The sequence below is a fragment of the Apostichopus japonicus genome, chromosome 8, assembly GCF_037975245.1.
Source record: "Apostichopus japonicus isolate 1M-3 chromosome 8, ASM3797524v1, whole genome shotgun sequence".
In the NCBI taxonomy this organism is placed as follows: Eukaryota; Metazoa; Echinodermata; class Holothuroidea; order Aspidochirotida; family Stichopodidae; genus Apostichopus; species Apostichopus japonicus.
The window spans coordinates 6,323,665-6,350,254 of NC_092568.1; the positions used below are offsets into that span (position 1 = coordinate 6,323,665).

The following is a 26,590-nucleotide window of genomic DNA, read 5'->3' on the forward strand; positions in this document are numbered from 1 at the left end:
TGAGAAGAATACAATTTAAGACAATTTACTTGAAACTTCCAACGAACTGGGCAAGGCAGACTAAGATCTCATTACAGATATTAAACTCCACCTGATGATGGTACAATACTGATCAGTCATGATAATTCTCACCTTACATTTGCTATGGGATCTTCTGCTAGTTCCAACACTTTCTCAAAGAAATGTTCATTAAAGAAAGACTTTGAAAACACCTCCATGAGATAAACGCAGACATCTAAGAATAAACGGCGATAACGGCTGCTCTGGTGGTTCCGACATTCTGTGTTGAAATCAAAACATAAGGAGCTACTACAGTAGATGTTCCCAAGAGTGATATCTATTGTGTCTTGATATTGAGATACCAAGACTGATGCAACCATAGCAAACTCTCAAATCATATGATGGATATATTGATCTATATATATCTATATTTATATATGTGGATCTATTGATCCATATATATCTATATATGATGAATCTGTTACCCAGTTACACTTGTACGCATTACAAATAATATCCAATGTAATGCCACATCTTTAGTATGTATTAACTAAATGAAGCCTGTAGGTTTGAATACACTATATCAGTGTTCAAACACACAGCACCATCACAGCCTAACTTAACAAAGTAATGATTTCCATCACAATAGAATAAAACGATAACTTATTATGTATCATCATGCATTAGTGAGGCAGTATCTGCTGTTTTAATTTCTTTAACCTATTAACTTAACACCATGACATGATAAATAACTGTATGATGCAAAAAGAATATGATAAACGAATGAGTAAAATAATATATTAAACATTTCTTCTGACTCTAGGATGTCATTTGTTTGTTTCATGAAGGAACATCAACCGCTGACATTTTCAAACTTGAAGGAAGAAAACACTTTGGTGTCTAAGGCAGGAATTCATTATTATCATTTCTAACAATTTGTTTTAATCTATATTCTTTACTATTCTATAAGCAACTCATGGACCAAATGCTGATAAGGAAATTATCAGCCCCCAAAATCACAATTGACCATCTTTGAATATTCTTTTCTAACTACAAACAATAGAACAGCCAGTATAATAATAGATACGAGCAATTTTCACATTAACGCTGTGCAATGGCTAAAATTACTTAATTTTCCATTGTGATCATATTGACTCACCCTCTATTAACTGGCTACAGAGTTCTTGTCTCTGTTCCTGTTTCCTGTTATACTTAATGAATACACAAATAGTTCGACAAGCAGCAAGGTGAACTGGCAATGGTTTCTACAGGGAAGAAAACAAACAAGCAGGTCACATGACAACAGTAATAGCATTGACAGCATGAGACTCACAGTCTTCATATTCCAGTTAATTAATAGTTAATTTATAGAACAATATGGTAGAGCCGAACTATGTTGCATCAACAAAACAAGACAATACAGTAAGCAGGATGCAACAATGTCTAAAGCTTATTTCTGTGATACAGAAATGGTGTGACAGTGGTGTTTACATAGTATCATAAGCTTTCAGTTTCCTTTCTTGCAGTGTTGTGTTTATAAACTTGACATCAGACACATCCAGACTGTCCAATCAAACCACCGTTAATGCATAGGTTCCCTGTCATTGACAAGTAGTCAAGGATGACAGGTATATATTTAGCAAAGATACTCACATGTGAGGTAATACAATGAAATACGACTGGAACAAACTTGTGGTAAATCTGGTCACTTGTGAGGCATTTAGCCAGGCAGCTAAATTTATCAAGGATATCTGAATGTAACCTCCAATTACGGGATGCAGCAGCTCGACTCTCAGCAGATAACAGAGCAGGAATAACATCAGAGAAGCAGTTATCCTGCTGGAGAAACAAAATCCAAACATCATAAGGTAGTGTGCAACCCTTATATTTTGATACCAAACATGAAGTAACACTTACCCTGCTGAAGGTACCAACCACTCCAATCATAAGGTAGTGTTCAACCCTCATATCTTGATACCAAACATGAGTAACACTTACCCTGCTGAAGGTACCAACCACTTCAATCATAAAGTAGTGTTCAACCCTTATATATTCTAATTTTATCCTGCTGAAGAGACATAATCTATCTGTTCTTCAGTCTTCTTGCTGCAAACAGTTGATGATTACACAATCATTTGACCACTGTGTTTGTTTCTATGTTTGCTTATCTGTATTTTTTTTTCCCTGATTGTTATGAAAAAGATAGTGTATTTAGATATCAGGTTTCGAAATCTTATGGTGACTTATAGCATCCTTAAATGTAAACCAACAAGCAATAAGATAATCACACACACTGCATGTAGAAAGTCATATATCAATAACCTTAGAGCACACAAGCAATAAGATAATCACACACACTGCATGTAGAAAGTCATATATCAATAACCTTAGAGCACACAAGCAATAAGATAAATCACACACACTGCATGTAGAAAGTCATATATCAATAACCTTAGAGCACACAAGCAATAAGATAATCACACACACCGCATGTAGAAAGTCATATATCAATAACCTTAGAGCACACAAGCAATAAGATAATCACACACACTGCATGTAGAAAGTCATATATCAATAACCTTAGAGCACACAAGCAATAAGATAATCACACACACTGCATGTAGAAAGTCATATATCAATAACCTTAGAGCACACAAGCAATAAGATAATCACACACACTGCATGTAGAAAGTCATATATCAATAACCTTAGAGCACACAAGCAATAAGATAAATCACACACACTGCATGTAGAAAGTCATATATCAATAACCTTAGAGCACACAAGCAATAAGATAATCACACACACTGCATGTAGAAAGTCATATATCAATAACCTTAGAGCACACAAGCAATAAGATAAATCACACACACTGCATGTAGAAAGTCATATATCAATAACCTTAGAGCACACAAGCAATAAGATAAATCACACACACTGCATGTAGAAAGTCATATATCAATAACCTTAGAGCACACAAGCAATAAGATAATCACACACACTGCATGTAGAAAGTCATATATCAATAACCTTAGAGCACACAAGCAATAAGATAAATCACACACACCGCATGTAGAAAGTCATATATCAATAACCTTAGAGCACACAAGCAATAAGATAAATCACACACACCGCATGTAGAAAGTCATATATCAATAACCTTAGAGCACACAAGCAATAAGATAAATCACACACACTGCATGTAGAAAGTCATATATCAATAACCTTAGAGCACACAAGCAATAAGATAAATCACACACACTGCATGTAGAAAGTCATATATCAATAACCTTAGAGCACACAAGCAATAAGATAAATCACACACACTGCATGTAGAAAGTCATATATCAATAACCTTAGAGCACACAAGCAATAAGATAATCACACACACTGCATGTAGAAAGTCATATATCAATAACCTTAGAGCACACAAGCAATAAGATAATCACACACACTGCATGTAGAAAGTCATATATCAATAACCTTAGAGCACACAAGCAATAAGATAAATCACACACACTGCATGTAGAAAGTCATATATCAATAACCTTAGAGCACACAAGCAATAAGATAAATCACACACACCGCATGTAGAAAGTCATATATCAATAACCTTAGAGCACACAAGCAATAAGATAAATCACACACACTGCATGTAGAAAGTCATATATCAATAACCTTAGAGCACACAAGCAATAAGATAAATCACACACACTGCATGTAGAAAGTCATATATCAATAACCTTAGAGCACACAAGCAATAAGATAAATCACACACACCGCATGTAGAAAGTCATATATCAATAACCTTAGAGCACACAAGCAATAAGATAAATCACACACACTGCATGTAGAAAGTCATATATCAATAACCTTAGAGCACACAAGCAATAAGATAAATCACACACACTGCATGTAGAAAGTCATATATCAATAACCTTAGAGCACACAAGCAATAAGATAATCACACACACTGCATGTAGAAAGTCATATATCAATAACCTTAGAGCACACAAGCAATAAGATAAATCACACACACCGCATGTAGAAAGTCATATATCAATAACCTTAGAGCACACAAGCAATAAGATAAATCACACACACTGCATGTAGAAAGTCATATATCAATAACCTTAGAGCACACAAGCAATAAGATAAATCACACACACTGCATGTAGAAAGTCATATATCAATAACCTTAGAGCACACAAGCAATAAGATAATCACACACACTGCATGTAGAAAGTCATATATCAATAACCTTAGAGCACACAAGCAATAAGATAAATCACACACACCGCATGTAGAAAGTCATATATCAATAACCTTAGAGCACACAAGCAATAAGATAATCACACACACTGCATGTAGAAAGTCATATATCAATAACCTTAGAGCACACAAGCAATAAGATAATCACACACACTGCATGTAGAAAGTCATATATCAATAACCTTAGAGCACACAAGCAATAAGATAATCACACACACTGCATGTAGAAAGTCATATATCAATAACCTTAGAGCACACAAGCAATAAGATAATCACACACACCGCATATAGGTAGTCAAATATCAATAACCTTAGAGCACACAAGCAATAAGATAATCACACACACTGCATGTAGAAAGTCATATATCAATTACCTTAGAGCACACAAGCAATAAGATAATCACACACACTGCATATAGGTAGTCAAATATCAATAACCTTAAAGCACACAAGCAATAAGATAATCACACACATTGCATGTAGATAGTCATATATCAATATGAACATTAATGAAGTGAGGGACGCTACATACTGTTACTAATACGAACAAGATATACTTAGACAACATAACAATGAATAAGACAACATTAATGAAGTGAGGTATACTACATACTGTTACTGTTACTATTACAAACAAGTTATACATAGACAACATAAACAGCACTGCATATCATTCTGATACAACAGGCAAGTATAAAGACATTAGAAAACAATAGCTAAGGGCAACAAACAAATTGCAGTGAAACCCTACCCCTTAAACTAAATGAAGGATGCTAAGAGTGAAGCATTCTCATCTAAAACCTGAGAATTGAGTCATTTCCTCCCTTTAACTTTATTATTTACACACAATACCTGAAATAAACCTTGTTATCCAATAGATTGATGTAGACAAACTTCAAGTTAAGTATCTCTCTCTCTATTACATACTTCATAATCAAGTTTCAAGAGAACTGACTAAATAATCATGAAAGACCTTGCCAGTTGACTACTTAATTTCAATGTAGTATATAGCTTATATTGCACAAATATCTCTTATCTACAGCTAACACACAAAATGACTGCTACAGATATAGAACCTAATCAAGCTAGATTAGCTATTGAGATTAAATGCTTGTAAAGATTATCCAATTATTTATTGCTCTATGAGGATATATAACAAGTAGGTCTATTAGGATATAGCAGGGAGATCTATGATGATTTAACAGGGAGATATATGAGGATATAGTAGGGAGCTCTATAAGGATAGAGCAGGAACTCTATTAGGATATAGCAGGGAGATCTATGGGGATATAACAGGGAGCTCTTTGAGGATATAGCAGGGAGATCTGTGATGATTTAACAGGGAGATATATGAGGATATAACAGGGAGCTCTTTGAGGATATAGCAGGGAGATCTGTGATGATTTAACAGGGAGATCTATGAGGATATAACGAGGAGCTCTTTGAGGATATAGTAGGGAGCTCTATAAGGATAGAGCAGGAGCTCTATGAGGATATAACAGGGAGATCTATGATGATTTAACAGGGAGATATATGAGGATATAACAGGGAGCTCTTTGAGGATATAGCAGGGAGATCTGTGATGATTTAACAGGGAGATCTATGAGGATATAACGGGGAGCTCTTTGAGGATATAGCAGGGAGATCTGTGATGATTTAACAGGGAGATCTATGAGGATATAACAGGGAGATCTATGAGGATATAACGAGGAGCTCTTTGAGGATATAGTAGGGAGCTCTATAAGGATAGAGCAGGAGCTCTATGAGGATATAACAGGGAGATCTATGATGATTTAACAGGGAGATATATGAGGATATAACAGGGAGCTCTTTGAGGATATAGCAGGGAGATCTGTGATGATTTAACAGGGAGATCTATGAGGATATAACAGGGAGCTCTTTGAGGATATAGTAGGGAGCTCTATAAGGATAGAGCAGGAGCTCTATGAGGATATAACAGGGAGATCTATGATGATTTAACAGGGAGATATATGAGGATATAACAGGGAGCTCTTTGAGGATATAGCAGGGAGATCTGTGATGATTTAACAGGGAGATCTATGAGGATATAACGGGGAGCTCTTTGAGGATATAGCAGGGAGATCTGTGATGATTTAACAGGGAGATCTATGAGGATATAACAGGGAGATCTATGAGGATATAACGAGGAGCTCTTTGAGGATATAGTAGGGAGCTCTATAAGGATAGAGCAGGAGCTCTATGAGGATATAACAGGGAGATCTATGATGATTTAACAGGGAGATATATGAGGATATAACAGGGAGCTCTTTGAGGATATAGCAGGGAGATCTGTGATGATTTAACAGGGAGATCTATGAGGATATAACAGGGAGCTCTTTGAGGATATAGTAGGGAGCTCTATAAGGATAGAGCAGGAGCTCTATGAGGATATAACAGGGAGATCTATGATGATTTAACAGGGAGATATATGAGGATATAACAGGGAGCTCTTTGAGGATATAGCAGGGAGATCTGTGATGATTTAACAGGGAGATCTATGAGGATATAACGGGGAGCTCTTTGAGGATATAGTAGGGAGCTCTATAAGGATAGAGCAGGAGCTCTATGAGGATATAACAGGGAGATCTATGATGATTTAACAGGGAGATCTATGAGGATATAACAGGGAGCTCTTTGAGGATATAACAGGGAGATCTATGATGATTTAACAGGGAGATATATGAGGATATAACAGAGAGCTCTTTGAGGATATAGCAGGGAGATCTGTGATGATTTAACAGGGAGCTCTATGAGGATATAACAGGGAGATCTATGATGATTTAACAGGGAGATCTATGAGGATATAACAGAGAGCTCTTTGAGGATATAGTAGGGAGCTCTATAAGGATAGAGCAGGAGCTCTATGAGGATATAACAGGGAGATCTGTGAGGATATAACAGGGAGATCTGTGAGGATATAACAGGGAGATCTATGGGGATTTAACAGGGAGATCTATGAGGATATAGCAGGGAGCTATATGTGGATAAAATAGGGAGCTGTATGGGGGGGGGGGATGCATATAGCAAGGGAGATGACAACAGAGACAAAGGTTATACAAACAACTATAACATAAAGTAAGGTTGAGCAACCAAAACTGCATTTTCATTCAATAAATTCATCACAGCTTTTATAAAGAGCATGTAGAAAAAGATCTCTACTTTTCTGGTCAACTTTTCAGCATGTAAGATTTTTATGTTTAGGCTCTTGGTTATTTGATCATTAGTTACCTTTAATCTACAAGGATTAAAGCGGGCTAAGGATGCATTTGAAACACACATCTCCAGCTATGTTGAAGCCAGGAGTGTGCAATATTTTAAAGTTTCATCATGCTTGAAGAAGGATATATAATTTATGAAGCGAACACTGCAACACAGCCATTCACAAGATGTTTTTGGAGGCTTTCATGCTATAACATTTAAGGAGTGGGGGGGGGGGTGTTGGCAGGGGGTGATTTGGTGGGGGGATTTTGCAGGGTGTGATTTGGGAGGTGTTCAAGTGGACTGTATGCTGATTAAATTGAGTTGGCGTGCAGTTAATTCTTACCAGTTTCCTAGAGATCAGGAACTGGTTCTTTCTGAAGCCAATTATCTGATCAAAGAGAACTCAAGATGCACTTAAACCATTATAGCAACTAAACACTTCCGGGAGGGGGGGGGGGCATGGGTTAGGGACTAGGAACATCACAAAAGGAAGGTCTCAGATATACCTAATCCTATTAGTTCATAATAACCACATTAATTACCCAAACTAAAACAAAGAAAAGGGAAACAACCAGGATAAGATAATTTTCACTTCTGATCTTAGTGGATTGAGCAATAACTACAATTAATAAAGCAGCTAATACAATAGAACAAGTAAGATTAAAATTGTGTTTTAAATTGAATATTAAACAATAAATAGAGGTATTATAAAGGCATTGAGAAACGTTTTTCTTACTTTCTGAAAATATTACTAACAAATTAAAGAAATTCAAAATGAACACAATATGCCATAAATTACCTTTATTTGCAGATATCAAGTCACCTCTCATGTGTACAAACTTGTATAATAACTAACCATAGAAGACCATTACAGAACCAGTACAGATTTTATAACAACTTTGGTTATGAAAGGTATTTGCTGGAAGATATGTCAAACATAGTTACCTTTGAGTCATTCTTTGCAAACCCCTTGATGAAAGCCTCACAAGTCTCAGGTAGGTGGGACACTAATGCAGCTACAACCTGGAAGAGAAAACAAAAGTTACTTTAGTAGCTAAGACTAGATAATGCTGTAATGTTAGTCTATAATTACTATTGAGATGCCTGGTGAGAAACACACAATGATGTACAGGCATTAAGCCACTCCTCAGATTAACACAATTGGCCATGGAGTAGTGTTATAGTAACTATTTACAGTAACAAGTACCACACTACTAAAAGTCTTCTTATGTGTTGTAGATGCAGAAGGGTCCTTAGTACATGTCCTTATGAGGATGGGATGCTACAGCAATACTTCCATTTCCTTCTGATCATTATGCAAATTACACAACAAACCATTCTTCAAAGATTCATTTTACATCAGTTTGCAAGGTAACTTTATCCTTAGTATAAATTCATCCACAGCACATTCTTCTGCATGATATATCAATATGGGTTGGTAATCAAACAAAGTATTTAATTATGATGTAGTAACCATGAACACATTGAAAAAGAGGATATGATTTAATGATCAAGTGGGTGGGGGAGGACTTCTTTGGTTCTCACTCTTCTCCAACTTATGCAGTTTTTACAATAGATCAGCAAGACCAATATATCTAGCAACAGAATGCTTACCTCTAAACTATCATCTCTTAAAATGTTGATGAATTCTCCCTGAATAATGTGAACTGAACTTCCTAAAAGTTTGGAAACCTGAAAATGAAATACATGGGTTAAATCAGTCAGTATCAAATATAACAATAAGAGTAAAATTAGTTTTTATGAAACCATAAGGCATTAGTATGGCAATAATGAACACTACTACAATGAGCTTTATGTCATAGTCTTTAATGGAAACTAAGATGTTACATTCTGTAAAAGTACTATATTACATTCTGACTGCTGCTGGGACCCAAATATGCTAGGTACAATGTACGATGCTGGCAGTTTGGATGGTAAATGAGAAGGACATTGACCGGAGGAGCAGTTCATAGAGGGCGCACAGTTCATTCTAGGCACGGTAGAACGCGAGTGTTAAGGTTGTGGGGAGACAGGTAAGCGAGGAGAGAAGTCTATTGTTCATGATTTGATTGCTATAGATAGACCCAGTTCATCCTCATGGATTTTATTCACTCCTAGAGATTTAATACACAGATATCATTTGCAGATTTAAGGCCATAAGCTGCTATTATTTCATGGAACAATCTTCAGCTTTAATGCTTCATTATGATAGAGCACTTGGGCTGTTTAAATTCGAAGGAAATTTACAGAGTAACCTTTGAAATCTATGTGATGCTTCAATTTCCAGATAGTATTATAACTTTTCTTTTCCATTTCCTCATTACTAGAATTTAACTCATTTTTTCAAATCACATTTTCTTAGAATACTCTTATCCCTTTCCGTAGGCTGCGACCTTACATTCAGCAATTCTTTTTTGTTGTTGAATAGATTAAATCTGTGTGTAATGGATTAAGTCTGTGTGTCATGGATTAAGTCTGTGTGTAATGGATTAAGTCTGTGTGTAATGGATTAAGTCTGTGTGTAATGGATTAAGTCTGTGTGTAATGGATTAAGTCTGTGTGTAATGGATTAAATCTGTGTGTCATGGTTTAAGTCTGTGTGTAATGGATTAAGTCTGTGTGTAATGGATTAAGTCTGTGTGTAATGGATTAAATCTGTGTGTCATGGTTTAAGTCTGTGTGTAATGGATTAAGTCTGTGTGTAATGGATTAAGTCTGTGTGTAATGGATTAAGTCTGTGTGCAATGGATTAAGTCTGTGTGTAATGGATTAAGTCTGTGTGTAATGCTGTAAGTCTGTGTGTCATGGTTTAAGTCTGTGTGCCAGCTCTAAAATTCCTTTCTGTAGGCTTCAAACTTACATGCAGCAATTCTTTTTGATTTTAAGTGGATTAAGTCTGTGTGTCATGGATTAAGTCTGTGTAATAGATCAAGTCTGTGTGTAATGGATTAAGTCTGTGTGTAATGGATTAAGTCTGTGTAATGGATTAAGACTGTAATAGATTAAGTCTATGTGTAATGGATTAAGTCTGTGTGTAATGGATTAAGTCTCTGTGTAATGGATTAAGTCTGTGTGTCATGGATTAAGTCTGTGTAATAGATTAAGTATGTGCAAGGGACAAAATAACCGGGTTCGCATCGCAATTTGCTACCCAAGAATGGCCAATTGCGAATCAACTTCAATTTGGCGTCGCAGAAGTTGCGAATCAATATTTTCTCAAGTTATGTCCAGGTTCTGACAATTCCCATTGACACAACACGTAATAAGTATATTGTTGTTTAAGCCGAAGCCACACATCTGTCGGTCACTCCCGCCTGACAACAACACCCATGCGCGGCATGCAGCCTCGACCCTTGCATAGAATCGTTATGACAACAAATAGCTACGTACACACGCGGCATGTTGGCTACGTAATTAACACAGCCAGAATGCAGTGTGTATTACACGATAGGTTAGTGTGCTATCCACTACGACGAGTGCCCCAGCTCACATAACATACTGTAGCGAACGTTATATTGTATGTACAGTCAATAGCTCGCTGATAAATAACGTTGGGATTCACGTAGTGAGTTAATTGTTTAACATCAAAATGCCGAAACTTTCAACAGTTAAACAGTGGCAGAACAAGTTTGATCCATCCCAAAAATGGATGAATATCAAGACGGGCGGGGGAGAGGATTTGGTGGCCAAAGTTTCATGCCGACTATGTCAGTTATACGAGCCACAACTGCGATGCCTTCGCAACTTCAGCAGAAGTTTCATTTTGGGGATTTCGGGGAGTGCTCTAAAAAAGGACAATGTTGCGAAACACACCATGACTGAGCAGCACATTCGGGCTCAACAGCTGAAAGAATCACCGAGCACCATCGCTGATGTGTATCGCACAACTCCGATCGGTAATTATAATGTACATTAACGTTATTCTTATAAATACACGTGGTAGTGATATGTGTTGTAACGATTTGTGAACCACTTATCGCGTGCTTTATCACAAATTATAAATAATAACAAAGAATTGCTGTTAACGCTTAGCGAGACCAAATATAATCGTTCGCGAAATTGTGTACAGCATCCGTATATTTTGCAATAATAAAATTTTAGCGCAATACTGTACTTTCGGACGTGATAGAGAATCGCGGTAAGTAACGAATCAGAATGGTTGATCTATACATGGGCATACACACATGTTTGTAACACTTGATTATGCTACGAAATCTGTGATTGGCTGGTGAAAACAAGATTCTACAATATTCTATAATATTGACAGGTAAACTGGCACTGCCACGGCAATTCCAAGGTCCAGTAGGCAGTGTATGATAATAACAAAGCTTAGGTACAAAAATAGAGCGATTTGATCGTAGTACGAGTAGCGATAGGAATGGATTGTGACATTTCTGTGCACCCCCTCCCCTGGGCCTTAGACCGCACCCCAGTCAAATATCGTCTTGCTTTGTTTCCGTCATTTCAGGGCAAGTGGAAAATAATCAGGGCAAGTGGATTCTGAGAGCAACTTGCCCTACTGGGCAAGTAGTTTTTAGAGTTAATGTTGAGCCCTGCCTCCACAATCACATTATCAAATTATCCCTTCGTTCACGTTTTATATTTTTCAGGGAGGGCTTTGTGTGGGGCAGAAGAAGCTGAAAAAACGAGGGTGTCAAAACTAACTGAGATTGCCTACTTCCTGGCGAAAGAAGAAATAGCCTTCAAGAAATTTCCCGCACATGTTCAACAGGAGATGAGGCATGGAGTGAAATTGCGTGGGGCACATTTGAATGAGAAGGGATGCAGAGAATTCACGGAATGCATCAATGATGCGATGGTTGAGGACTTGAAAAATAAGATAAAAAACACCGCATTTTACTCTGTTTTAACTGATGGGAGTACAGATAGTGGAATCCTAGAAAAGGAACTCACTTACATATTATTTTTGGATGCTGAAGGACAATTAGTTTCAACTTTATTGGGTTTGAACGATGTTGAACATGGTACTGCAGAGGGGTTGAAGAAAGTCTTGGAAGAGACATTTGCCAAGATGGATATGGGGAACTTCAAAACACACTTGGTGGGTTTGGGGGCAGACGGGGCAAATGTTAATCTTGGTAAGAAGAAAGGCTTGGCTGCCCTTCTAAGGGCTGAAATCCCATGGCTTGTCAGTGTACATTGTTTCAATCATAGGCTAGAACTGGCTATGAAGGATGCCCTTGACAAAACATACTACTCTGAAATAACAAACACCTTGATGTTATTGTTTTATGCCTATAAGAACAGTCCTAAAAGGCTTAGGGAACTGAAGGCCCTTGGAGACATAATGAACGAAGTAGTGAACAAGCCACTGAAAGCCCATGGTACCAGATGGGTGCAGCACAAGCTTCAGGCGACAGAAGCGTTATTGAAATCCTACAGTGTAGTTGTAGCACATCTGGAAAACATGGCAAATGATAAAACTCATGACCAGGCCAAAGCCAAGGGCATCCTTGATAAAGTTAATAACTTCAAGTTTGTGAGTCATTTGCTATATTTCCAGCACCTTCTTCGGCCAATATCAAGGTTGTCTGTCACTTGGCAAAAGGAAGTAGTTGAAGCTCCATTAGTGTTGGCAACCTTAAACAATCTCAAGCAAACTCTTGGCAACATGAAAGATCAGCAAGAATACCCTGGGGAACTGAAGGATATTGCTAGTGCTCAGCAATCTGTAGATGCTGACGACCAGCTACAGAATCCCATAACAGGAGATGCAGAGAACGAGCCCCAACAGCCTGTAATGTTCAAAGGGACACAGCTGAAGAAGGTCAAAGTTGGCTTGGGTTATTTTTTGTGACATAGCCAAGAATATGTGGTGGCCATAGAGAAAGAGCTTGAGAAAAGGTTTGACTTTGATACCAAAGAAAATGAGGTGTTGAAATCCACAAGGATCCTGGACATTAGGCTGTGGCCAGATGATGATCAAAACCTTGGGACATATGGGAATGAAGATATAGCAAATGCAGCAGAGTGTTTCAAAGATCTGTTGACTGTGAACATGGAAGATTTTGACTTAGACAATGTCTTACCTGAGTGGAGGGAACTTAAAATGTTCATCAGGGATAGTGGTATGGCTGTATATCTCACTGATCCTTCCACTATCTGGGCAAAGTGTCATAAGAACTTTTTCTCCAGATTTCCAACAGTTATGAGAATAATAAATATTTTGAGAGTGTTACCATGGTCAAATGGCATAGTTGAAAGGTGTTTCTCAACAATGAACAAAGTGAAAACTGATTGGCAATCTACACTAGGGGCAGACTCTCTTGAGATGCTTGTGAGAATCAAGAAAACTGGACCTCCCTGTGAGTTGTATGATGCATGTGATGCAGTGGAGCTGTTTTTTTTCCAAGAAACCAAGAAGGTCAATGCAGCCAGATGAGTGCACTCAGCCTGGACCATCTAAGAAGCACAAGTCTGATTGAGAAGAAATTAAATTTAACCCAAATCAGTGAACTTGTGGGTGAAGTATACTTACAGCTCCCTTACCTGCTGCAGTCTGCTAATAGATGGACACCCTACGTTACCTACCTGTCTTTTCTCGTTCCCAGCAGGTTTCATAGCTGTCACACTCACATGACCACTCACAAGTAGACATAACTAATTTGTTAAACAGAACAGTGGGCTGAGTATTAATGAGTAGTGTCACTGTGTGATACTCAGCTGTTGAAAAAAGAATTTCATCTCTGTGTCCTCTTTTAGTAGTGAATTTCCTATAATACTAATTTCTAACTCCAATGGCCCAATGTTGACTTTTTAAAATTGCTAACCAAGATGAAGTAATCGCTAATCAATTCCAATTTTGATTGGCAATTACTGCTAATCAATTTTCTCACACTATTTCGTCCCTTGATGTGTGTAATGGATTAAGTCTGTGTGTAATGGATTAAGTCTGTGTATAATGCTGTAAGTCTGTGTGTCATGGTTTAAGTCTGTGTGCCAGCTCTAAAATTCCTTTCTGTAGGCTTCAAACTTACATACAGCAATTCTTTTTTGATTTTAAATGGATTAAGTCTGTGTGTCATGGATTAAATCTGTGTAATAGATCAAGTCTGTGTGTAATGGACTAAGTCTGTGTGTAATGGATTAAGTCTGTGTGTCATGGATTAAGTCTGTGTGTAATGGATTAAGTCTGTGTAATGGATTAAGTCTGTGTAATAGATTAAGTCTATGTGTAATGGATTAGTCTGTGTGTAATGGATTAAGTCTGTGTGTAATGCATTAAGTCTGTGTGTAATGGATTAAGTCTGTGTGTAATGGATTAAGTCTGTGTGTCATGGATTAAGTCTGTGTAATAGATTAAGTCTGTGTGCAATGGATTAAGTCTGTGTGTAATGAATTAAGTCTGTGTGTAATGGATTAAGTCTGTGTGTAATGGATTAAGTCTGTGTGTAATGGATTAAGTCTGTGTGTAATGGATTAAGTCTGTGTGTAATGCATTAAGTCTGTGTGTCATGGTTTAAGTCTGTGTGCCAGCTCTAAAATTCCTTTCTGTAGGCTGCAACCTAACATTCAGCAATCCTTTTTTGTTGTTGAATGGATTAAGTCTGTGTGTAATGGATTAAGTCTGTGTGTTATGGATTAAGTCTGTGTGTATGGATTAAGTCTGTGTGTAATGGATTAAGTCTGTGTGTAATGGATTAAGCCTGTGTGTAATGGATTAAGTTTGTGTGTCATGGTTTAAGTCTGTGTGTCATGGTTTAAGTCTGTGTGTAATGGATTAAGTCTGTGTGTAATGGATTAAGTCTGTGTGTAATGGATTAAGTCTGTGTGTAATGGATTAAGTCTGTGTGTCATGGTTTAAGTCTGTGTGCCAGCTCTAAAATTCCTTTCCATAGGCTGCGACCTTACATTCAACAATCTTTTTTTGTTTTTCAATGGATTAAGTCTGGTTACCAATATTATATGTTTTTACTAATGTCTATATCATGAAGGTTGACAGACTGGGTAAGACTATATGACAGGGATCAGTAAGGTTATAAGACACATACAAAGTGCATCTAACTTTATCAATGGGTTTATATAGTGGATGGCTAAGTTAATGAAGCAGTAACAATTGCATCAGTTAATTCCATTATTTAATGTTAGTTGTACTGCACTCATTCCAGCTATTAACCTAATTGAAGGTCACACAGTAATGATGATGATAGTTGGTTAAAAGGGGTCTCAGTCAATGTGACAATGGCTAATATTACTTCTCACAGTTGTTTGCCAACAGATATGTTACAGATTACAGTATACAAAGTACTTTTATTATTGTTTCATTTCCAGGAATAAGTTTTTATCTTCTTCTATTATGAAGAGTTTATGGCCAATCTCTTTGCTTTACTGATTAATACTGTCAGAGATGAAACTAATGATGCAAAATAAACTAATTCAACAGCATTCTTTCTGTCAGAATCTAGGCAAAATCTCAGTAATCCCCTAATGATAGCTGTAAAGTAAAGGGCAATACAGATGGAGCGCCTTTAAATTATTTATAAATGTTGAATTTACCTCATGGAATCCTTTGGCAAGAGAAATTCGGACCTGTTCCTCTGGGTCATCGCACAGAGATGCAAAGCTTGAATGAAGTTCTGACTTAAAATTTTTGGCACCCGCAAACAATACCATGCACTGGAAAGAATAGAAAAGATTACACAGTAACGACTACTCACTGGTAATTAAAGGCTGTCTGGCTACACTGTCAAAGATATATAACTTACTGGTAAGTTAAAGGTTGTCTGGCTACACTGTCAAAGATATATATGTAAACTTATAGGATAGGTTACACACAGGTAAGTTAAAGGTAAGGCTGACTGGTTCTAAACTTTCAATGATATATGTAACATTAGAGGATAGGTAACACACTGGTTAGTTAAAGGCTGACTGGTTCTAAGCTTTAAGATATATGTAACATTACAGGATAGGTAACTCACTGGTAAGTTAAAGGCTGACTGGTTCTAAACTTTCAATGATATATGTAACATTACAGGATAGGTAACTCACTGGTAAGTTAAAGGCTGACTGGTTCTAAACTTTCAATGATATATGTAACATTAGAGGATAGGTAACACACTGGTTAGTTAAAGGCTGACTGGTTCTAAGCTTTAAGATATATGTAACATTACAGGATAGATAACTCACTGGTAAGTTAAAGGCTGACTGGTTCTAAACTTTCAATGATATATGTAACATTACAGGATAGGTAACTCACTGGTAAGTTAAAGGCTGACTGGTTCTAAACTTTCAATGATATATGTAACATTACAGGATAGGTAACTCACAGGTTAGTTAAAGGCTGACTGGTTCTTTAAGATACATGTAACATTACAGGATAGGTAACTCACTGGTAAGTTAAAGGTTGACTGGTTCTAAACTTTCAATGATATATGTAACATTACAGGATAGGTAACACACTGGTTAGTTAAAGGCTGACTGGTTATAAACTTTAAGATATATGTAACATTACAGGATAGGTAACTCACTGGTAAGTTAAAGGCTGACTGGTTCTAAACTTTCAATGATATATGTAACATTACAGGATAGGTAACTCACTGGTAAGTTAAAGGCTGACTGGTTCTAAACTTTCAATGATATAACATTACAGGATAGGTAACACACTGGTTAGTTAAAGGCTGACTGGTTCTAAACTTTAAGATATATGTAACATTACAGGATAGGTAACTCACTGGTTAGTTAAAGGCTGACAAGTTCTAAACTTTCAATGATGTATGTAACATTACAGGATAGGTAACTCACTGGTAAGTTAAAGGCTGACTGGTTCTAAACTTTAAATGATTGTAACATTACAGGATAGGTAACTCACTGGTAAGTTAAAGGCTGACTGGTCCTTAACTTTCAATGATATATGTAACATTACAGGATAGGTAACTCACTGGTAAGTTAAAGGCTGACTGGTTCTAAACTTTAAATGATTGTAACATTACAGGATAGGTAACTCACTGGTAAGATAAAGGCTGACTGGTCCTTAACTTTAAGATATATGTAACATTAAAGGATAGGTAACTCACTGGTAAGTTAAAGGCTGACTGGTTCTAAACTTTAAATGATTGTAACATTACAGGATAGGTAACTCACTGGTAAGTTAAAGGCTGATTGGTTCTAAACTTTAAATGATTGTAACATTACAGGATAGGTAACTCACTGGTTAGTTAAAGGCTGACTGGTTCTAAACTTTAAATGATTGTAACATTACAGGATAGGTAACTCACTGGTAAGTTAAAGGCTGACTGTTTCTTACTTTAAGATATATGTAACATTGTAGGATAGGTAACTCACTGGTAAGTTAAAGGCTGACTGTTTCTAACTTTAAGACATATGTAACATTGTAGGATAGGTAACTCACTGGTAAGTTAAAGGCTGACTGGTGTCTGCACTCTCTCTGACGCTCTTCTTCCTTGTACAGTGCTTGTATTCTGGGACTCTGAAAACACAATAATAGATTGATATTCAACTCTGCATTTTAAACAGATTTACCCAAATAAGTCTGACATCTGAGATGAATGCACAATGCATGTGTTGTATTTCCAAACTGTGTTTGAACTAACACAACCATGTTAATTCTAGATGATGTGTGAGCGTGAGCATTTTCGGTTGATATGACACAAGGTACAGAGAAACAATATGAATGCCTTGTATTTTTTTCTTCCAAATTAATTAAAATATATCAGGTGCTGACATGAAAGGTAAACCAGGAATAACAGATATGAAATGATACTCCAAGTGTGATGACTTGTACACTAAAGCAGAAGGGGTTATAGGAGCGAGCCCAAGACAGTCGTGGTTAACACCTAGGGAGTGTCTCATGCTTACTTCAGACAATCCTGGATGTGACCAGCTTGTTATAGTTGTGCACATAGGATATAGGACATAGGAAATAAACTTTGAATTCACACCAAGCAGTACTTGCCAATACAATTATTTTTGGAGGTCCATCCTAATAGTAAATGGAACCATTTTCATGATTCCTTTTCTGTTTCTTTTGAATATTTTCATTACATCATACGCATTGCAATGACACCAAACACATTGCATGCAAATGAAAACAAACAAGCATCGATACTAACAGTAAATTCAGGAAGTTTTCTTGTTTAAGAAACTGATATTATTAAGCTGCATGACTACCAGTGTTCTATGCTCCACAGTTTACAAATGTAACATAGCAAAGCTGTCACTAACATGTAACTCAGAACTCTCTATGCCCTTGCTGTCTGAGATACATCCTATACAAGCACATCAACATTAGCACTGACCAAAAAAAACAAAGGCTAAAGTATTTTCTTTCTGAAGCACAAATTACACTTCTTTCATGTATTGTGTAGATCATAGTCATGTATCTCAAAATGATGACATGGAAGTTATGTCAAAATATTTTCAGTTTTGAGTCCAAATGGTGCACTTTATCACACAATGGAGCCAATCTTCAAAACTTTATGGAGTATGTACAGCACTGCCCAAAGACAATGTAAACATTGAACCTTTGCCCTGTGGAAATGGTTGTCATTGTTAAAACTACTTTACTTCTAAACTGTGAACTGCATACGGTCACCCAAAACTCTTTGATAATATTTTGCCATGAATGTACTACTAATGAAAGATGATTATGACTGTTCATTTTGGAAATGTAACTATGCTAATGTGATAGTTGTAGACATTTTCATGAAACCTATGCACTACTTTGGTTGTTTAAAGTTTGTATGTTTCATGCCAATGGAAACACTTGCTGTGCTGTGAATGGATGAGTATGCAGATAACATGGCCTTGACAATATAGATATATATATAGGCTGTCTGATGCTTTACACTCACAACTATTCTGTAATTTAAAAGAAGTTCACCTTTATTTCACTAATTCGATATGAAACTACCCTTGTGAAGGAAATGAATTGCCTTGTTAACACAAAGTTTAACACTTTTCAAACTGAAGGGAGAATGCATGCTTAAGAGCTACCCATGACACTGTCAACTGCAAATCAATATGGACTTGTCAAGTTACAATGTCATCATAACAAGTAATTATATGGGTATGTAAACACTCAACCGTGAATCAAACATCAATTTAATGTTAATCAAACAGTTATACCAGATGGGTGAATAAGATAAGTGCAGTGAATATATCTAAACAAACAGCAATGGAAGGAGTACTTTATGGACAAACTTCAAGGTACTTCATAACTGATTGTTAAATTTCAGGTCTCATACAGGCCAAACAATTTATAAATAAACATTCAACATCCCTCTGTAGAAATTTCAGCAGTTATTTAGAGGATCAAAAAGGAAAATATTGTTTAAAATTCTCTGATTAATTAAGTAGATCTAACTGCTCAAAGTGCAACACAGGAAATTATAAATTGAAGTTAAGTCCACAAAGATAGTCTGTTTCACAGCACACTATATATACAATACCTCTTCGGTTATATCAAGGCTCTCAGATGAAGAGCTCACTGCTGTTGGTGGTTCAGGCTTGTAGTAGGAAAAAGAATTTGTTTGATTGAACTTGTTCAGTAATCAAGCTATGCACAGGATTGAGAAAATAACATAATACAAGGTCACAGATTACAACATCACTAAAACCCTTATTTCTTGTATGACACCTATAGCAAGTTATCACGTCTCAAGGGTCACTAAAACCCTTATTTCTTGTATGACACCTATAGCAAGTTATCACGTCTCAAGGGTCACTAAAACCCTTATTTCTTGTATGACACCTATAGCAAGTTATCACGTTTCAAGGGTAACAAGTCTTTAAGATACGAACATTGACAAGTTTCAGTAATTGTAAAGTAATTGAGGGTTGTAACAACCACTCAACTGCCAGGTAGATATCTAGCGTTTGACTGTCCATTAGGAAGCACCAAGGTAAAACAAAGCAAATCGACTTGTGTGTATGCTGCCTCAAAATATCTTGATGTCTAAGATGAGATATGGTTAGAATACTACCTTAGATATAGAATTGATGTTATTACAGCAGTGTCAATGAGGTGACTATATCCTGATATAGTTGATTGGTTTGTCAACATAGCTCTCAAGAGCTTCCTTTAATCAACAGTAACTCATGAATATGCATACCATGCAGTCATACTACGGCCTGCAGCAGTACTCAGTACAGTCTCTCTGTATGTTAGCAATTTTCCCCTTCCTTCATAATCAACATTAACAGACTATTTCAAGTTTGGAATAACCAACCTGGAAAGTCAAGAATAACAACGTCACTGTTATTCCTTCCTTAGCTTATCTTATTTGTGGTAAAACTGATGTTAATGTTTATGTGGCTAGTATAGCTATGTGTTACCACTACTAACCAATGAGTGTCCAGAGTCAGGTTAGGTTTCAGGGAGAGTCGGTATTCCTTCCTTATAGTTATTCATAAACTTAAGATGAGTAACTACAGGTAAACACTCACCAGAGTCAGGTTAGGTTTCAGGGAGAGTCGGTATTCCTTCCTTATAGTTATTCATAAACTTAAGATGAATTACTAAAAGTAAACACTCACCATAGCCTCTTCCGGAGTAGGTTTTTCATGAAGACCAAATATGCAAAGATCCCGGTAGTAATTTAATGACCAAATCTTTTGTTCTTCTGTCAAATTGACTTTAAAATGAAATAGAAAACAAACTAAATGGAAGCTGAATTATACAAAGAGTTTTAAACTATTCCCATTTGTAGTTATTTAGGTTTGTTGTAAAACGTTGTTCATGTTTCTCTGGAAGAGTACACCTTTCTTGAGAAAACTGACTTGTAGCAATGACACAGCATATTAGTCATTAAAACAGGATCATGGATTTTAGTATTGAGGAGTGAAGTAGATCTTGTTATGAATAATCTTATGTACAAAGGTAACAAAACCTTAATATCAACTACTGTATCACTGATAGAAATACTCCAGCAGCAAGAACTATCATGTTTATGACTTGTGTTATTCACTACATGAAATAAGTAACAAACTTAATGACATTCATTTTCTACTACCATATTAAAGAGACATGATTTGAGTTCCACTCAAAATTAGGGAGAGTGATAAACCACAAATCAGGTCAAGGCAGGGGTGAGTTATATCCATCAAAACATTAAGACTACCTATTCTTTTTATGAAAACCAATGAGAGTCCATGAACAAACACCTAAGAGTCTGCATGAATGGGTACTTTCATATCATCTTAACATGCAGCTAGGCTTACCTGAGAGTCCATGACACAGCTTCCCAAACTGCTTGGCTATGGATGGAAGGGTGACGTCTTTATTTTGCATTGCATTGTCACAGTATTTACAAACTAAAGGAATGATGGTTTGATTACAGGTTTCTGTGGGAAAGAGTAGAAACAAATAATGCATCATCACTACAGAATTTGTCAATAATCACCATTATTACTCAATGCTTTGTGCGTCACACAAACTAGGAACTAAGGAGGGAACTAAGGAACATCTAGCCCATCAACAACAGAAAATAGACAAAAGAAGGTATTTATCACTCAATAACACCAACTGAAAGAAAAAAAGATCTTTCATTAATCAGCAACAATATTAATGCAGACTAAGCACATGAACTACAATACTCTACATTACTGCTACAATCATGCGTACACATAATAACATTTACTACCACAGACAAAACTATAACCAACAAAAACAAAATAAATACATGTGTAAAAGTAAGAGGGCCTGACGTTTCAGTCCTAGCAGGATCTTCTTCAGAGGCTGAATGACAAGTAACAGAAGGGATAATACACACACAGAATACAGACAGCTAAAATAGATACATGATAAATAACAGCTAGTGGACAAAGAGAATAGCAAGGAATCGGTCCAATAGAACAAGTAACTACATAGAGCCCTTGACATGAAATATGTCCTGACGCATAGGAGGAGGAATAATCAAGTCTGCATAAGGAAAGATAAGCTGATTGTGAGTGGCATATATACAGCAGTAGGGAGAGCAGCATGGTAGGTAGTTAAATGATCAGAGGCAGATTATACCTGCTGGGATGTATTCCACTAAACCAGGAGGAATGAAACAGGATAAAAAGTTAAATATTGAAACACAATCAAGATAATACTCAATAGTATCATTCAAGTACGATGCCATCATCATTATTCATGAGTTATGCTTGTTCTTGCATCATAAATAGTTAATCATGTTCAGTAATACCAGTACAGCTTACACATAGCATATTTGAGTTCTCTGGGGCTTATTCATGTAGCATCACTGTTATGGTTCAACAATGATTATTCATGAGAGACTCATCTTTTGTAGTCATTAGTCATGTGGTTTTACTGTCATGCACCATTAATATTCATTTCATAGATAATCTATATTATATTGATTATTCATGAGGTAAGACTGTCAATTGTCATTCTTGACTGCATTATTAATGGGCTATTCATTAGATACTCTTTATTTCTATGACTATGATTATTCATGAGGTAAGACTGTTTGATGTCATTAGTAATTATTCATGAGCTATGCATCTTTTGTAGTGATTATTTATCTAGTATTACTGTCCTGTGCCATTGATCATGCATGAAATACTCTATTTTCCAACCAATTATCCACATCCCTGCTAGGAAAGATCCATAGGCAAGGAGTTATTTCTATTATTATGATTATTCATGAAGTTAGACTGTTTGGTATCATAAGGTGATATTTCTATGATTATTCATGAGGTAAGACTGGTATTGGTAGTAAATATTCATTTGATAAATCATAGATACTGTACTCTGAAAATGCTTATCTTTTACATTATCATATATATCACGAATATATTACAGTAATTTGAATTGTGCTGCTAGTATTAACCTTCCCTGTAAATTAACAAGATGATTCTTCCAGGCCTGGAATTTGTCTCAATGCAAGCCAGAGATAACAAAACTAGAATCATGATGTGAAGTAACAGCTACTTTGTGGTACTAAAGAACTTAACATACTAGGAACTCCCCACACAAGGTCAAAAATATTAAATATTTCAATTCCCAGTTTGTTTGGTCATACCAAGTAATACAAGTATCAGTTATTTTTGCAACCTCTTAACATCTGTGTGATATCTATCGATATGCTACTTAAAGAAGACACAAAGTTAACTATGATTAACATATAATAAAGATGCTATTGAAGAATATTTACCGTAACGTCTAGACAATAAAGGAGAGGTAATCCCTCCAATCACCTCCTCCCCCTCCCCCCTCCAACCACCTCCCCCCATCTCTCCCCTCCCCACACCTGGAAAAATTTCATACAGAAGGAGAAATTGCACTAACATGCCAAACCAAGGTACTCTTGATATATATACCTCCAAACAGCTTAGCATATTATCCATTAATTTGACAGATATTGGTTTTGAGATTCTTTTGGCTGTGTGACTGAAGACAGCTAGGTATGAGATTTATGATGCTTTAATATCTTCATCACCTCATTAACTTTAAATTTTTCAAATTAACTTGGAAGACACACTTTGTCCCAGGAAATGAGAGTGGTCAGAGGTGTAACAGAGTTTTCTGTTCTTTTCCTTTTCTTTGATTTACTTTATTTTATTCTCCTGGTCTCAGTTATCTTCCTACACTAAGTAAGGTATACACTGTATATGTCATATGTGACCAATTTATACATTAAAGTATTCATCATGCTTTGTTAGTAGCATACACTCTCTTTCATAGTTTTCATGTAAACATATCTGGTGTACTTATGACTTAACACTTGTCCTGATCCCACTTTCAACATATATCTGATACTATCTTGGGGATAAAAATAAATGATTTTGATATAACCTACCGTCATCTAAGAGACTTAGAAGGTTAACGATGGTTTCCAGAGCAGATAGCCTAACACAGCTCTCTTCATCATTACTGAGTTCTACCAGTTCTGGTAATATTGCACTTTGAGTAGGCTCCAAGCTAATGGATTAAAACAAAGAGAAAAGTGTTATCAATACTGCCTAAGTTACAAATTAACCTCCACCAATGACAAATTTACTAAAACATACTTTCACACATAAGAACCTTTGCTGATAAGAGCAGATCTGAGATAATCAGATAATTTAAAGAATAGTTAAATCAGTCATCAATATGCTGTGTCTTGTCTTCATGACACAATCACAGTCTTGTCTCTTGGATGGAACAAAGACAGCTGAGCATCCTTATTACACAGTCTTTTCTTGATATCTCTCAAAGTTTCTGTCAATCATGAACAAAGTATTCTGACGAGGATAGTCTTATTCAGTTTCTTGTTTTCTACAAACTCTTTTTGTCTAAAATCAGCACCATTTTCATGATATGAGATCCTCACAGGAGAGCTTTATAAGATACCTTACGATACCGAGCCTTGAGGGTATTCAGTTAACTAAACATTTGGAACTTACCCAAGACCTCTTGCTACAACCGCCAACTCCTTGCACATACAGGCCCTGACTTCATAATCGACATCTTGACAGAGTGCGGTGACGAGAGGTAAAACATCTTTCTTGATCCTATAGAGATGATATCAAACCAGAAACCAGAATTAATGAGGATAATAGGTCTGTGGTTGATAAAACGACTCCATGACAGATTGGTCTCATCCCTCGGGTGTTAATGTAAAGATTAACAGTTTAATATCAAATGAATGGACTTACTTACATATAGCTAGGATAAATAATATTTTACAACTCTAGAAACAGCATTGTAACAATTTCAAGGTTTCATTTCACAATAACAACATGTTTATCTGGTTCATTGACCCTGTTGAGCAGACATTTTAGCTGAGATTAACCTTAGGTTTACATTATTATATTTTTCACTTTCTTAATTATGCCCTTTGTCTTGTTAATATTTAGTTGATTGATTTATTAACTAACATTGTTAGAATCTTACTTGTCATCCTTTCAAGTCCAGCTTGATGATTTTGATGCTAGCCAGAGTAAATTTTTAATTGGTCCTAATACATTCACACTGTATTGTACTGTGTTAAGTTACATTCAACAACCCTTAATTATGAACTAAGTAGTTAGCAAGGTTCACACAAAGTAAGAATCTATCTCACTATATCTAAATAAGACTAATTACATAAACATTCCTCACACAAATGAAAACAATGCAAACAATGTATGCCTTTAATTAGACACAAGAAGAAACTCCACTACTGAACCATTAAGAAGTTCCTTGTGTACTAAAAGAGTCCTCTGCCCAGTTAGTTACCAGATTGGCAAAGTCATCCCCTGCTGGTAGCAGAAAAATACCCAGGACAGGTGTACTGGTAGTTACAGACTAATTCATCCTGGGGTACCTACACACACTGGCATCAATCAATTACATACCATGGACATTAAACACCATGTCCAGATGTAAATAAACCATTCCTGTACAATGACCTCAATGATACAAGTATCTAGTAGGTGATACCAGTCAGAATAACGAGCTCGGTGATACAAGTATCTAGTAGGTGATACCAGTCAGAATAACGAGCTCGGTGATACAAGTATCTAGTAGGTGATACCAGTCAGAATAACGAGCTCGGTGATACAAGTATCTAGTAGGTGATACCAGTCAGAATAACGAGCTCGGTGATACAAGTATCTAGTAGGTGATACCAGTCAGAATAACGAGCTCGGTGATACAAGTATCTAGTAGGTGATACCAGTCAGAATAACGAGCTCGGTGATACAAGTATCTAGTAGGTGATACCAGTCAGAATAATGAGCTCGGTGATACAAGTATCTAGTAGGTGATACCAGTCAGAATAACGAGCTCGGTGATACAAGTATCTAGTAGGTGATACCAGTCAGAATAACGAGCTCGGTGATACAAGTATCTAGTAGGTGATACCAGTCAGAATAACGAGCTCGGTGATACAAGTATCTAGTAGGTGATACCAGTCAGAATAACGAGCTCGGTGATACAAGTATCTAGTAGGTGATACCAGTCAGAATAACGAGCTCGGTGATACAAGTATCTAGTAGGTGATACCAGTCAGAATAACGAGCTCGGTGATACAAGTATCTAGTAGGTGATACCAGTCAGAATAATGAGCTCGGTGATACAAGTATCTAGTAGGTGATACCAGACAGAATAACGAGCTCGGTGATACAAGTATCTAGTAGGTGATACCAG

General features: G+C 36.4%; 2 protein-coding genes across 10 annotated transcripts in view; one reads left to right on the plus strand and one right to left on the minus strand.

The window, feature by feature from the left end:
- The window catches only part of LOC139972151 (serine/threonine-protein phosphatase 4 regulatory subunit 4-like), a 72,178-nt gene that overhangs the window by 14,612 nt on the left and 30,976 nt on the right, over window positions 1-26,590 (minus strand). For 5 of the 9 annotated variants that reach the window (XR_011794592.1, XR_011794591.1, XR_011794593.1 and 2 more), the window contains exons 8-20: window positions 24,865-24,972; window positions 24,279-24,400; window positions 21,694-21,816; window positions 21,010-21,107; window positions 19,923-19,979; window positions 17,864-17,941; window positions 16,012-16,131; window positions 9,109-9,186; window positions 8,440-8,517; window positions 7,838-7,882; window positions 1,654-1,839; window positions 1,160-1,265; window positions 133-280 (exon numbers count right to left, since the gene is read on the minus strand). Coding sequence is in view for 6 of the 9 variants with exons in the window: in XM_071979126.1 (XP_071835227.1) it covers window positions 133-280; window positions 1,160-1,265; window positions 1,654-1,839; window positions 7,838-7,882; window positions 8,440-8,517; window positions 9,109-9,186; window positions 16,012-16,131; window positions 17,864-17,941; window positions 19,923-19,979; window positions 21,010-21,107; window positions 21,694-21,816; window positions 24,279-24,400; window positions 24,865-24,972 (1,347 nt within the window). In the remaining 3 variants the exon portion in view is untranslated. The remainder of the gene's footprint in view (window positions 1-132; window positions 281-1,159; window positions 1,266-1,653; window positions 1,840-7,837; window positions 7,883-8,439; window positions 8,518-9,108; window positions 9,187-16,011; window positions 16,132-17,863; window positions 17,942-19,922; window positions 19,980-21,009; window positions 21,108-21,693; window positions 21,817-24,278; window positions 24,401-24,864; window positions 24,973-26,590) is intronic. The other 4 variants (XM_071979128.1, XM_071979130.1, XM_071979131.1 and 1 more) reach the window with 4 other exon arrangements.
- On the plus strand, window positions 9,193-13,512 carry LOC139972153 (zinc finger protein 862-like). Its single transcript, XM_071979134.1, has one exon. The coding sequence runs from the start codon at window positions 12,038-12,040 to the stop codon at window positions 13,310-13,312; it is 1,275 nt and encodes a 424-aa protein (XP_071835235.1). The 5' UTR covers window positions 9,193-12,037; the 3' UTR covers window positions 13,313-13,512.

What these genes read in the sequence shown, in the direction of transcription:
- LOC139972153 (XM_071979134.1), top strand. Translation starts at nt 12,038, where the DNA reads ATGTTGAGCCCTGCCTCCACAATCACATTATCAAATTATCCCTTCGTT.